The 15,000-nt window shown below is 47.0% G+C and overlaps 1 protein-coding gene across 1 annotated transcript; it reads left to right on the top strand.

Moving 5' to 3' along the window:
* Window positions 1–2,086: 2,086 nt before the first annotated feature.
* On the top strand, window positions 2,087–5,699 carry LOC310818707 (early growth response protein 1-A-like). The gene is made up of 2 exons (XM_083689726.1): window positions 2,087–2,687; window positions 3,265–5,699. The coding sequence occupies exons 1-2, from the start codon at window positions 2,498–2,500 to the stop codon at window positions 4,575–4,577; spliced, it is 1,503 nt and encodes a 500-aa protein (XP_083545852.1). The 5' UTR covers window positions 2,087–2,497; the 3' UTR covers window positions 4,578–5,699.
* The last annotated feature ends 9,301 nt before the right edge of the window (window positions 5,700–15,000 follow it).

Raw genomic sequence — 15,000 nt, 5'->3', positions numbered from 1 at the left:
CCTCAAAGTCACTACCAACCAAGTCAGAAAGTTCATTTCAGTTGATTTGGTTATGCAATGTTGAACTTTGTCTCTTGATCCCATTCACACGCATTGATTTTTTGTTAGCGGTGGCTACATTAGCTGAAGTTCGTGGTGGCTATTGAAACAACTCTGAACCATGGAGTACAGTTTCTCCTGGCTCACGGACTACTTTCAGAACCATCTGACTATAAGGTGTAAAAAAGTGAACTATCCCTTTAACGTGTTGTTTTTGTAGACCTATTTGTTTTAGATTTTTTCTTTTTTTTTAGGGAAAAAAAAAAAAAAGAAAGACAGAGATTGTCTAGGGATAATAGCTGAATACATATTTGGCAACTAGAGAGAGAATCACCGGTCTGAATCAGAGTCAGAAAGTAGGGCGGATGACATAACAGTATTACAGCAATGGCCAGTGATCTCAGCCAGGGCTGCACAACAAGTCACGTAGCAGCCTGCTGCCTCTCTCCGGAGCCGGTCGGCACACTGACCCACCCACGGAAGCCTTCTCCACCTCACTCCTCCTTATCATTCCATCCAGTGTTATAGCCTAAACATGTTATTACATTAAAAAAAGACGCCACCGTTCTGTTTATGGCCTATTTTCTCATAAAATACGACGTGAACGGAACCTGTCATTACAATGAACCTCCGACCCAGATAACATAATCAGATTGAAGTGGGGAGCATGCTCAGTTGAGATATCACTGCGTCGGGAGGTTTATTGCGTCTGGCTTGACTTCAGAGAATCCGAACGGAGGATCAGCGGAGAGACTGGCGCTGGATCAATCTTTGACTCCTGTGCACAATTAAAACATATTGTATTGTACTGTTGTAGCATTTCACATGTTCAAAGTAATTGTCCTGCGATGTTTTTCTGTTGTTTGACGTGTGCTCCCTGCTGGATCGCGGGGTAACCCCCAACACGTTGTGTTTTTCACCTCTCCAGCATATTGCAGTGTTTTAAAATGTGCAACAGTAACCAGTAAGTGACGGGGGAGAATCCCCTGTATCGAACCAGCAACACCGCGCTGCGCAACTTCACTCGCCTTGCTGAATGTTAGTTTGAATGCTGAACCTGTTTGACAATAATGCTCAATGCAAGTCTGGTGTTCTGACAAAACCCTACAGCCTGATAGGCCAACGTTGTCTACCTGTAAGATCTTTGCACCTTGTTTAGTTGAACTGGACATACTGTATGCTTCCGCATGGTCGGGACTGGAGCAACGCTTACGTGCATGAAGTTATGGAATCGGACATAACCGCGATCATTTACAATTTACATAACCACGACTATTTACAATTTACATAACCACGACTATTTGGTTATAACCTGACAGCATGAACAGGTTGCAGTGGCGGTGGTGATGATGATGATGATGAAGATATCCCGATGTACGGTTTTAACTACGCTATCAATGACTAAATATGCATTTATTTGCAATAAAGGTGTTTTCTGATCGTTTGTCATGTTTCAAAAGCAATCATTCAATTGGGCTCCGTGGTTGCTTTATGTATTTCGCTTAGGCATGCATGTGCATAAATGATCACTCAAAGTTTGTCTGAAATAAATTATTTTACATTCTTTGAGAAAATATATTTGAGAAGAAGACATGAAAGAATTATTGCTTCAAAACGTACGGGACTGGAGCTGGGATACGCTCTGCATTTACTGCCAAGCTCTGATCAGCATTACCCCAGGAAACTCCTAATAAGGGCAGGGAAGTGGAAACCCACCGGAACCGGTCCATTTGAAGGCACGACCTTATATGGCATGCCGCGTAGCCGGGGTTTCCGGCAATGGCGGTGCACTGCACAGACACTAAATCTACGTTTGTTGTTGAAAATCAGTATGAAAAGGCAAGGAACTGCTTTTGGCAACTACCAATGGTATTGTATACACTGGGGAACATGTTTTGATTTTGCGGAATGCTTTGATTCAATCTCGCTCTCCCATTTCTCCCAGCAAGCATTATGTGTCCCCGACTGCACTGCCTAAATATGGTCTTCCTCCGTTCCTTATTTGGACATCTACGTCACGTCAAGAGGCTTTATAAAGCGGTGGGAATCCTCTGTCGAGCGAAACAGCCCTCAGAGCCAAACAGACCTCTTGTCAGTGCAGTAGACTGCCACACAGAGCGATCGACTAGTAACGATTCTAACACACACTAAACACGTGAACTCAAAGAAAAAGTTAATCGAGAACTGCACACATTTCTTGAAAAAAAGAAAAAAGTTTTCATTCCTATCCTGGTGGGAATGAATGAAGCACAACATCGCTTTTGAAGAAGTGGATTTATTTTGAAGAGAACAAGCAACAACTGGAGATCCTTCAGCGTTGGCTTCCTCTGAGCATCACCGTCAACAGCAGAGTCTTCAGAGTTCTCCTCTGAGGCCAGCTGGTGATCACCTCTCATCCGAGAGAAGCCGCGTATCTCCGGCAGACATCCAAAGCAGCTCCGTCAACGGCGCCAAGGATATGGCTGCAGCCAAAACAGAGATGCTCCTCTCGGCTCTCCAGATCTCCGACCCCCTGGGGTTCCCTCACTCCCCCATGGACAGCTACCCCAAGCTGGAGGAGCTGATGCTGCTCCACTCGGCGGGGACCCCCTTCCAGGGAGTCGGCTTCGGGAGTGGAGAGCCGGGCGAGTACGACCATCTCACTGGAGGTAAGCGCTGCTCCTGCTCGATTCCGTGGTCATTCATCATGCTCATATTCAGAAAATGATGCATGAAGTTGCATATGAATTCTGACACAGTCTCTGCAAAAACTTCATAGACTCAATGTATTTTGTCTGATTATTATTATTATTATTATTATTATTATTTAATTTGAGTGATATTTATAGGCTTAGATGAACATGCATAAGATGAAAAATTCAACAATATTTGGATTTCATTACTGTAGGCTACTGTAACTGCATGGTCAGCTATAGTCATGAGAGCGGTCGATATTTGGGGGATTCTCCCATACAGCGTCAGCAACACTTGCTCCTTGTAACTTGATGGGGGGATATATTTTGTATGAGCCAGCAGGATTTCCCCCTGGGCTGCTCACCCCTTCTGAAACTTAAACAGCAGTGGGCTGCTATAGTGGGGTCTACATGACCGTTGTTTAATTCCGTTTTATTGAGATTTCAATACTTTTCTTAATACTTGATTTATGGATTGAGTGATTGATTATTACGTTGTTTATTATCTGACACAGTTGTTTGACCGTCCCTCTTGTTGTTGTTGTTGTTCCAGATACTCTGTCTGACATCTCCATCAGCTGTGAGAAGCCCCTGGCTGACCAGACCTTCTCCACCCCCCGCCTGCCCTCCCTCTCCTACACGGGCCGCTTCACCCTGGAGCCTGCCACCACCTGCAGCAACAGCCTGTGGGCCGAGCCCCTCTTCAACCTGGTCAGCGGCCTGGTCGGCATGGCTGCTCCAGTCAGCTCCTCCTCCTCTTCATCCTCCTCCTCTTCCTCCTCCTCCTCCTCCTCTCAGACCAGCCTGAGCTGCTCCGTCCACGTCAGCGATGCCAACCCGATCTATTCAGTAGCCACCGGCTACTCCAGCGCCAACTCTGACATGTTCCCTGACTCCAACCAGTCCTTCCCTGCCGCCACCGGCAGCTCGGTCCAGTACCTCCCACCCCCCGCCTACCCCTCCACCAAGACCGGCCCCCCTAACATGGGCGTTCCCATGATCCCTGACTACCTGTTCTCCCAGCAGCAGGGTGAGGTCAGCCTGCTGCCCCCCGACCACAAGCCCTTCCAGTCCATCCAGCAGCAGCTCTCCCTGACCCCCCTGTCCACCATCAAGGCCTTCGCCACCCAGACGGGCTCTCAGGACCTGAAGGGGACCCCCTACCAGTCCCAGCTGACCAAGCCAGGCCGTGCCCGTAAATACCCCAGCCGCCAGTGTAAGACCCCGCCCCACGAGCGCCCCTACGCCTGCCCGGTGGAGACGTGCGACCGGCGCTTCTCGCGCTCGGATGAGCTGACGCGCCACATCCGCATCCACACGGGCCAGAAGCCCTTCCAGTGCCGCATCTGCATGCGCAACTTCAGCCGCAGCGACCACCTGACCACGCACATCCGCACACACACCGGCGAGAAGCCGTTCGCCTGCGACGTCTGCGGACGCAAGTTCGCCCGCAGCGACGAGAGGAAGAGGCACACCAAGATTCACCTGCGCCAGAACAAGGACAGGAAACTGGAGAAGCCCAGCTCTGCCCCTGTCGCCATCCCCACCCCGGTCTCAGGGTACTCCTCCCCCTGCTCCACCTCCTACCCCTCCCCGACAGGCTCCTCCTACCCCTCCCCAGTGCCCTCCTGTTACTCTTCCCCCTGCCACAGCTCCTACCCCTCCCCCTCCAACACCATGTACTCCTCCTCCAGTACCTTCCACACCTCCACCACCTTCACCTCCTCCCCCTCCACCTTCACCTCCTCCTCCCCCTCCACCTTCACCTCCTCCTCTTCCTCCACCAACCTCTACAGCTCCCCAGTTGGCACCCCCCAGTCAGACCTCCAGTCCACCCTTTCACCACAGAATATAGACATCTGCTGAGACTAAGTCTCTCATATCTCTGACCACCACGGGAGGGTTCCCTCTGAACAAGAACAAGAACATCAACCGAACTCATTGTTACATTTTGAAAAGCACTTCTGTTCCTTCCACAACAACACGCACCATGAAACACGCCAGAGACGATGGATGGCGAATGGAAAAAGGGAAGAAGAGAGTCTCTCTCCTCCAATTCAACCTCAGTACTTCAGTGACATCTAAGATACTCAGGCTTCAGTGGGACTTTTAATGCTGATGACCTGCTCGTAATCCTGAAGTGAAATGAAACCAGACTCTGATGCTCTCCAGTCAGCTCCACCATGTACAGTACAGTACAGTATAGCCCCAGTGTACATGTGCCATGCTTAGTTGGTCATCCTTTGTAGATTATGATTCTTTCAAGCTGATGACCCTTTTGCATATTTACATGCTTTCGTTCAAACCCCCCCCCCCCCCCCCCCCCCCCCCTCCCATAGAGCCATGTTTTTCTGAATATTGTTTCGATGGTGTGATGTATTGGAGAAGAACAACTTCATATCCTAGCATGTTTATGATTAAGACTGACGTTTTGTTTCTTATTGCTTTGTAAATAACACCCATTGGTACTTGGTCTCCCTTAGTCCATATGTAATGCCACAGTATGTGGGTTTTTTTCCTTCAAAAAATGACATAAATCACTATCATCGTTCCGGTGCCTTTTGTGAAGCTGAGCAAAGGAAACTGTCTGACTGGATGCGTTGCGTCTAATGTAGCCCTCTGGGGTAAAGTGTTTTTCATAGAATGTAAGAGAGGGATTCTAAGGGACGGGTGATATCCTAGGTCACAGCTTCATTTGTTATGAATGTAAGCAGAAAATAGTATATTTTTATAACTGAAATATAAATATGTACATATGCAGGAGTCAAAATGTCGTTGTTACCTACTGAGTAGGCATGGGATTTTTGTATGTTGTTTACATGCAGTTCATTATTTTGTGGTTATTTTCATTTTGATATTGTGTTTGTTTACCCAAGTGACTGTTTTTTGGCTTCTAAAGACCTTGAATGCGCTTAACTGCCAAGGATATTTGGTGTACATGATATCCTACAACAAAAGGGATATGAATAAAATATCAGTATATTATGATACGATTGCCTTTGTGTTTTGGTTATTTTCTCTATGAATATAATACATTTTCTCTCACCAAATCTCACCAAATACATATAGTAGTTCAACGCACTACTACATATAGTAGTTCAACTCAACATACACAACCTCACACTATCAGTCTTGAAATCAATTATTATTATACAATTATTCAAATATTATAAAAAACACATCCGACTTCGATGCCATTCCTCATTCCATTCTATGCATGACAATGAGCCGATCCTTGGATTTCCACCTCCACCAGCCTCCCCTGATTGGGATGCACCCAGTGTCACCATGACAGAAGAACAGTCTCTGGTTGTGTTTCCCTCCTTCCTCCCATCCTCTAAGCTAGTTTCCTTCTCAGGAAGCATTGGAGGAGAATATCTAAGGGGAGGAGACTTACATCTACGGCTCCAACGGTTTTCGAGAAGGGAGGATCGGAGGAGACGAGACGAGACGAGACGAGAAACTATTGGGACGCACCCTCTCCCATTTATCTCAGCATGATCTATTGCTGTTGTTTTGGAATGTGTGTGTAAAGATTTGTTATTTTTGACAAATCTCTGCCCCGGCGTTGCCTACAGAGATCGCAGAGAGACACACCCTGTCTCTTGGCTCTGTGGAAACTTGGCTCGGAGGAGCGCTTTTGTAACCAGGAAGATCACACGCAGGCAACACGTCTATGGAGCAGAACTGCTTGTTCAAACCCACACCAAAGCTTAGAGGAGGTGACAGCAAACTGAGGTTTGGCAGTAATCACAGAGTTGGTAACTAAATCGAAAATCTTAAAGGTACTAAAAGGACTCTTCCACCAAGTGGACCAAATGAGGATTTCAATACCACAGCAACACACTGAAAGAAAAGTGCTTTCCTTTCAACCTAATCAAAAGAGCCACATTCTCACAGTACGGAGCGTTAACAGTCAAAGCATGTGATAACAAGCGTGTTTCTTTAGAGAGAAGATCAAATGACATTTCTGATGGCTCCTCTTTTCATCCCCCTCACCTCCGTCTCCTGCATCCCTTTCATCACCACGGCCTCATTAGAGAGACTGCCGCAGTCCAATGACTTAACACCCTTAGATCAGTGTGCAGTATACACCAGTCCTCCATCACCTGCCCCTGCCCTCTCTACTCCACACCATGCCAACTGCTTTTCATCTGGAACTCATGCTGAGTTTCTATGTGGGGATGATGAAAATATCACATTATATATTGTACTTCCACCATGGCTGGCTGCCTGGCACCGTCGCCTCTACGTGGATGCAGCAGCCGTGCTACTCGGCCACGGCTTTTCACTGTCCTGGCGCCCTGCTGGTGGAACAAGCTTCCCACTGCTGTCATGACTACAGAGTCACTACCAATCTTCCGCCGTAGACTGAAGACCCATCTCTTCAGGCTACATCTTAACGGTCCCTCCTGAAGACCTCTTCACCCCCACTACCCCCCTGTACAGTTTCTCTCCTGTTAAAAAAAAAAAAGAAATTCATTCTTCTAGCATTGTGACTGCCTATGGCTCCTGGTCCAAGCATTGATTACTTTATCTTATGATGACTGATGGATAGATGATTCACTTACTTAGACAAATGTAAGTCGCTTTGGATCAAGGCGTCTGCTAAATGCCATAAACGTAAATGTAAATGTAACCTGTTTTAATGTGGCAGGGTTTATTCAGAGACGTCGCTTGGCTTTGGTTGTGTGCTTGGCTCCGCGAAGCCCACTTTGCTGTGTATGACAACACTGGTCAGTCAATTTTCAATGTATCGGTCTCAGTGAATCTTCAATCCATTAAACCATTTAGTTGAAGTACCAACACACAACTGGAGAAGAGAGGAGGCGTATAATTGTGCGATTTTGCAGTTTTCCCTGGTGTTTATCAAAACGATGGTCATGGTAAATTCATCCCGAGCGCTGTAACACAGTGAGTCATTGTACAGATCAGGCCATAACCCCGTGTCCTGATTGGACGTGACATCGCAGGGTGGGAAACAACCACAATGAAACAACACAGAAGGCTGTCAAAGCTCCTCAGAGCTGTGGAAACTCTATGCAGTGACTAACCATGAGAAATCTGTCTGGGTTATGACATTGTTTTATTTTGGCATCTTTTGATTGAGACATCTTTTGTTTATACAATCTTTTCATTATGGCATCTTTTGGTTGTGACATCTTTTGTATGATACCAGGTTAGAGATATACAGTGACTAACCATGACAAATCTGGCATCCTTTGATTGTGACATTGTTTGATTATAACATCTTTTGATTATGCCATCTTTGGTGCATATCAGATACCAGTGTAGCGATAGATACCAAGGAAGGCTGGTGGAGGTAGAAATCAGAGGACGGGCTCACTGTAATGCATGGAATGGAATGAGCCCGTCCTCTGATTTCTACCAGAAATATAATGCAAGGTTTTTTAATGGGTATTCATGTGCGTGGTACATTCACTCAAAAAGCGCATTAGGTCCCAGAGACAGAGCAGAACAGACAGGCTATAACTGCCCTTCACCTCAACCTTCCTCATGTCTCCTCCTCTCTCCACCTCAACCTTCCTCATGTCTCCTCCTCTCTCCACCTCAACCTTCCTCCTCTCTCCACCTCAACCTTCCTCATGTCTCCTCCTCTCTCCACCTCCACCTTCCTCATGTCTCCTCCTCTCTCCACCTCAACCTTCCTCAACCTTCCTCATCTTTTCTCTCTGAGGTACGTGTGGAGAGCTGTTACGTAAACGCCTGTGATGGCCCTGAGCCATGATGACGCAGCTCCCTCTGCCCTCGTAGAGGCAGGAGCACCACAGGAGCCCTGGAGAGCCTCTCCACTGCCCAACCTGCCGTCTTCACTCTGACCTACAGCGCGCTACAGACTCCTTCAGCTCACTGCTGCAGTCGGGGCCTGGGGAGTATGCAGTATGCAGTATGCGCCCTAACTTATAGCATGGTAGGAGAGTATGCAGTACAGTATGTGCCCTAACTTATAGCATGGTAGGAGAGTATGCAGTACAGTATGTGCCCTAACTTATAGCATGGTAGGGGAGTATGCAGTACAGTATGTGCCCTAACTTATAGCATGGTAGGGGAGTATGCAGTACAGTATGTGCCCTAACTTATAGCATGGTAGGGGAGTAAGTAACTCATGGCATGATCAAATTGAGTCTTTCATATTCAGTGATGACATTAAATGAATTTTAGGCTCTCTGGAACATCAAACCTGTGAACCTTATGTGTGAACTGTATGAACCTAGGTAGCCAAAGCTCCGAGCTGCACAGTACGGTGTACAGTATACATCAGTGGAGGCTGGTGGAGGTAGAAATCGGAGGACGGGCTCATTTTAACGCATGAAATGAAATGAGGAATGGTATCACACACGTGTGTGTGCTCATTGTAAAGAACGGAATGGAATAAGTAATGGTATCGATACCATTCCTTATTCCGTTCCATGCATTACAATGAGCCCTGTCCTCCGATGTCTACCTCCACCAGCCTCCCCTGGTGTACACGACGACACCGAAACCTACATCTTAGAGATGGGAGAGAGTCTCACGTCACGTCCACCAGCCCTCTATCTGTGAACTGCCCTCTATCTGCCCTCTATCTGTGAACTGCCCTCTATCTGCCCTCTATCTGCCCTCTATCTGCCCTCTATCTGTGAACTGCCCTCTATCTGTGAACTGCCCTCTATCTGCCCTCTATCTGTGAACTGCCCTCTATCTGCCCTCTATCTGTGATCTGTGACATCCCTTATCCCTTTCATCTGTCTGGAGCAGGCAGCTGCTGTACTTACTGCCCATCCACTGGTCTGTGTTCAGCAGGGCAGAACGTTGGGGAACGGTGAGATATTATCGAAATATGTCATATAGGACATATACATGTCCTGTATGTGACCCTGGTTCTGGTCTGTCGAGGGGAAGGAGGGAGGGAGGGAGGGAGGGAGGGAGGGAGGGAGGGAGGGAGGGAGGGAGGGAGATAAGGAGGGAGGGAAGGAGGGAGGGAGGGAGATAAGGAGGGAAGGAGGCAGGGAGGGAGGGAGGGAAGGAGGTAGGGAAGGAGGGAAGGAGGGAGAGAAGGAGGGAGTGAGGGAGGGAGGGAAGGAGGGAGAGAAGGAGGGAGGGAAGGAGGGAGGGAGGGAGATAAGGAGGGAGGGAGATAAGGAGGGGGGGAGGGAGGAAGGGAGGGAGGGAAGGAGGTAGGGAAGGAGGGAGAGAAGGAGGGAGTGAGGGAGGGAGGGAAGGAGGGAGAGAAGGAGGGAGGGAAGGAGGGAGGGAGGGAGATAAGGAGGGAGGGAGATAAGGAGGGGGGGAGGGAGGAAGGGAGGGAGGGAGGGAGGGAGAGAGGGAGGGAGGGAGGGAGATAAGGCTATGTCCACTAAATGAACTAACTACAAGGGGCTGCACCTGGAGACACACATGGAGGCAGATAGAGCTCAGTCTGTTGTCTGTTGACAACGGTTCAACTGACGTCCATTTAACCAGATGAGTCAGAATATGAATTATAGATTTGTAATAACAAACGACACGGTACAGCACACCGCGCAGAGCCAGCTGAACACAGCCAGCCAGGCCCAGAGATATGGGAAACCAACATCATAAATAAGACACATCCATAAAACAGCTTGCAGGGAAGCTTTTCACAACCTGCACTAAATATTGAACAGCAGCGTTTTAGAAGCGAGGCGGGTGGTGAACTCTAGAAGACCGCTGCTGTGAAACATATGCCGCTGTGTTCCTCCTCTCATCTTTAAAGGAGGAGAGGGAATCCCCACAGGCCAGACACACTGCGAAGAACATCATTTTGCTTTTTATTTTATCTTCCGCGGTGGTAATGTGCAGTTAGCATTATGTTCTTATATAACAGTATTATTTGATACATGCAGCAATAGATATGAGGCACCTCTTCTGTCGTGGGATTTGCAACCACAGGGGTCGAATATAGTCATGAGTTATTCGGGTGAGCTAAAAAGTGTTATTAATAATAATATAGTGTAATTTTTTTTTCTTTTAAATATGTTTTTAGGGCATTTCTGCTTTCTTGGGATAGAGACAGTAGAGATTGACAGGAAGGATGGGAGAGAGAGAGGAGGGATGACATGCGAGATAGGTCGAGGATCGGAATCGACCCGGGAACCTTGAGATTACGTGGTAAGCGCATTAGTGTGCTACGCCACTAGGCGCCCCAATATAGTGTAAATGAACATAACGGTAACAGGGACGCGTTAACGAAGTTGAACGCCGCGATTCTCTGCTCTGCATTTCAAGGCCCTGGATGCTACAAGGAAGGAGACACGGGTTTTCTTCTCTTCATCTCTGTGGGGTCTGGGTTCTGCGTTTCCGTCCGCGGTCAAACGTCCTGCTCTCTCGCAGAGGAAATGTGAAACTGTGAATCTTTGAGAAAGTGTGAAACTTTGAGAATAATTAGATGTTACACCATGAGTCAGAGTTAACATGTTCTCATGAACAGAGCTGTGCCTGACCTGCCCACACTTGATAGGACAGGACGGTGCCAAATAAGACAACTGACTGACATCATCATCACGCCCACTGACATCAATGAAGCCATCAGTAATCTATGAATGAGTGTGTGAAAATGATTCTCTCCGGATTGTGTTCATTGTGGCATGAAACACATAACAGATTTGACTCTCTATGTACAGTACCAGTCAAACGTTTGGACACACCTTTTCATTCAATGGTTTTTCTTTATTTTTTTATTATTTTCTACATTGTAGATTAATATTGAAGACATCAAAACTATGAAGGAACACATATGGAATTATGTAGTCAACAAAAAAGTGTTAAACAAACCAGAATATGTTTTATATTTTAGATTCTTCAAAGTAGACACCTTTTGCTTTGATGACAGCTTTGCACACTCTTGGCAAGTTTGTGTCCAAACTTTTGACTGGTCCTGTATACCGACACCCATTGTTTGAATGGGATCAAGAGACAAAGTTTCACACTGCATGACCAAATAAACTCAGATGAACTTTCTGACTTGGTTGGTAGTGACTTTGAGGTGCTTGGGCTACAAATGTTGAACTTTACCTCTGGTGAACTATCCCTTTAATAGAAAACTGCAATAAACTTGGAAAGAGAAAATAGGCGTAATGATTAACAAAAGGCAAGAGCAAATGTCAAGCTTAACTGAACAATTGCCACCAATTAGCCAGCTACACGCGTGTTTGATACCATTCCTCATTCCGTTCCATGCATCACAAAGAGCCCGTCCTCCGATTTCTACCTCCATTAGCCTCCCCTGGACTCTAACACTGAACAGATCACAGTGAATATTGACAGTTGATGCATTGACAGCAGTTCAAGCTATGTGTGGCATCCCATCATGCCTCGCTCTGACAGCTGTCCCCTGCCCGGCGGGATTCAGCTATGCAGGCTAATATTAGCATGATCTATGCTAACGCACAAATCCGGTTTCATGCATAGTGATGTCATAGAGGAATGGGCTCATGGGAATGGCGTAGATTCTGTCCTCCCTCAAGAATAGACACGATTCCACACACATCTCTCAGCTGTTACAAACTGCCAGAGGGAGTGGGCGACAGGAACATCAGAAACCATGTAACTGTAACTTCCCATTTGAGTCTTGTCATTATTCCATGTTTTGGAGGATTAGCTGACCCGATGACAATTATATTTCTGTGGGTTACCTACACTGAGCCCCAGATACAGCCAGTGGAGGCTGGCGGGGGCAGACATCGACGGACGGGCCTCATTGTAATACACGGGACGGAATGAGGAATGGTATCCAACACGTGTGCTTGATACCATTCCTCATTCTGTTCCGTGCATTACAATGAGGCCCGTCCTCCGATGTCTACCCCGACCAGCCTCGCCTGATGTAAATTCCGGACTTGCCCAAAAGAGTGTCTTAAGTACACCTTTGGTGAACTACATTACCTAATAGGCCTGCATACTGTACTGTATGTGGACTCAAACTCGCCCTCCGGGGGAGATTTAAATGGGTGTGTATGTGGGGAATGTACAGTATGTAAGCATGTAGGCCTATGTTTAGGTGCAGGACAGGTACTGTATGTATATACGTCCATCGCTGACATTTCCATAACGCTACAACGACCATAAGCGTCTCCAACACCGTCTGTGGCGCAGAGCGGAAAGTGAGGCGTTGTGGACCACTCATCAGAGCTTCGAGTGCCTCGTTCCCCCCCCCCCCCCCCCCCCCCGCCTACCATATTCTTTACTCAGAACTGCGTTACCATGTCAACCAGCCCGAGCTCCTATAGGTTGGAAGTGTGGGGGTGTCGCAGGTTCTCTCTGGGTCCTGTAAACGCTCTGTATCAACTTGGATATTCATGACTTTCATGAAACAAGAACTCTCTCTCTCTCTCTCTCTCTCTCCAAGTCTCTTTTTATTGCGTCCAACTTTTGATGAGGCTGGCGGATTGTGTAGGGACTCGTAACCGCGCTGTGTCAAGCACATTACACCCCCTCCCCCCCCCCCCTCCCCTCCACTCCCCCCTCCCTCCCCTCCCCTCCCCTCCCCTCTCCTCCCTCCCTCCCCCCGGCCACTTTTCCTCCTCTTATGCCGGTGAAGCCTCTGATAATTACACTGGAGAACAGAAGAGTGTGATGCCCGTAATCGATGTGTGCTCTGTTCCCTCCACGATCACGTTGTTAGGTGTCATTTATCCAGACAGATTTAGCTCACCTTTAAGAACCTTCTAATTCTCCATTATACATAATGACCCAATCATCCCCGGCCCTCTTCAGTTGGGTTGTATCTGTGGAAGCCGGGTTCAAGGTGAGCGTTCAGATGATCTCACCGTCAGCGGTAGCTGCGGCTTGTCCGATTCTTTTCTCTCCCCCGACTCTGCCTACTTCCTTCCCTGGCTCTGTGAAGCATTACTCTAATCTGGGAATGCACATTTTATGTACATATCATCATTTTAACAAGATCAGAATGTAAATGACGGCCCTCAAGGTGTTATAAACTGCTGTTTCTCTGTAGCTTTCTCTGTCTGTTCATGAGTGTTTGTCTGTTTTTTTGTTCTTGACACAAGTCTGTGTCTTGCCCATGTGTCTGTCGCTGTGTCTGTTGCTGTGTCTGTTGCTGTGTCTGTGATTGGCTGTGATGTGTGTGTGTGTGTGTGTGTGTGTGTATCTGTGTGTGTGTGTGTGTCTTGGCCCTGTCACTCTATCCTCTGTCAGACAGCAGCTGGATGACATTTAATCCCTACAATTCTGACTGGACTCCTGAAGTCCGCCATTGGCAACACGCCAGTCTCTCTCTCTCTCTCTTTCTCTCCCTCCCTCTCTCTCTCCCTCCCTCTCTCCCTCCCTCCCTCCCTTGCCCCCTCCCTCCCTCCCTCCAGTGGTACACTGCTATGACCCTGCACCAATGTGGCGGTTTGTCCTATATTCACCATTGGGTTTCCTTACTGCTTATGAATCACATTTACATTTAGCAAACACCTTTATCCGAAGCGACTTACAACAAATACATTTGTCTAAGTAAGTGAATCATCATCCATCAGTCATCATAAGAAAAAGTAATCAATGCTAGGACCAGGGGCTATTGGCAGTCACAATGCTAGAAGAAGGAAGAATTACTTTTTTATTTTTCTTTCTTTTTTTGCTAGAAACTTGTACAGTGAAGAGGTCTTTAGGAGGGACAGTTAAGATGTAGCCTGAAGAGATGGGTCTTCAATCTACGGCGGAAGATAGGTAGTGACACTGGTTGGATAGACAGACAACCACTGTCTCCTAACCCTAACCCTAACCCTAACCCTAACCCTAGAACACAGTGATCTGGAACACACCCATTACATAACTATAGCTTATAGCAACATTAGCCAATACCAACGCATGACTCACAGGTAACAGTGGATTTCTTTTGTGCTTCTGGGAATATGAAACTCTTTTCTTTTTCTTCACATGTCATTTCACAATAGAGACATGCAGATGTACCCGTCTTTGATGCTGTCTTGACAAACAATCCCTCACCTTCCCTTTAGCTTAGATAAGACATGATAGATGTGAATGACTGCCTGTAAATGGTGTGGAATCTTCATGGGACACGAGATAGCATAATATCCCCCTGAGAAGTTACTTGATTCGTTGTGGTTTGCTAAAAAACCGAAACCCACTGTATTATTTAAAGCTCTCTTACTGTAAGACACTATGGACAGATTTGCTCTAAATGTACATGTGTTTTTTTTTCTTCTAAAGTTAATGATGCACTGCTGTATGAAAAGATAATTGTATGATAAAGATATCATATCTAATGAGAGCAAATATTTCTTTCGGGATATGGATTTCAGCATTG

The sequence above is a fragment of the Argentina silus genome (assembly GCF_951799395.1).
Source record: "Argentina silus genome assembly, chromosome: 2".
Classification (NCBI taxonomy): domain Eukaryota; kingdom Metazoa; phylum Chordata; class Actinopteri; order Argentiniformes; family Argentinidae; genus Argentina; species Argentina silus.
Note: the sequence above shows the minus strand (reverse complement) of the source record. Positions and strands in the feature narration are given on the sequence as shown.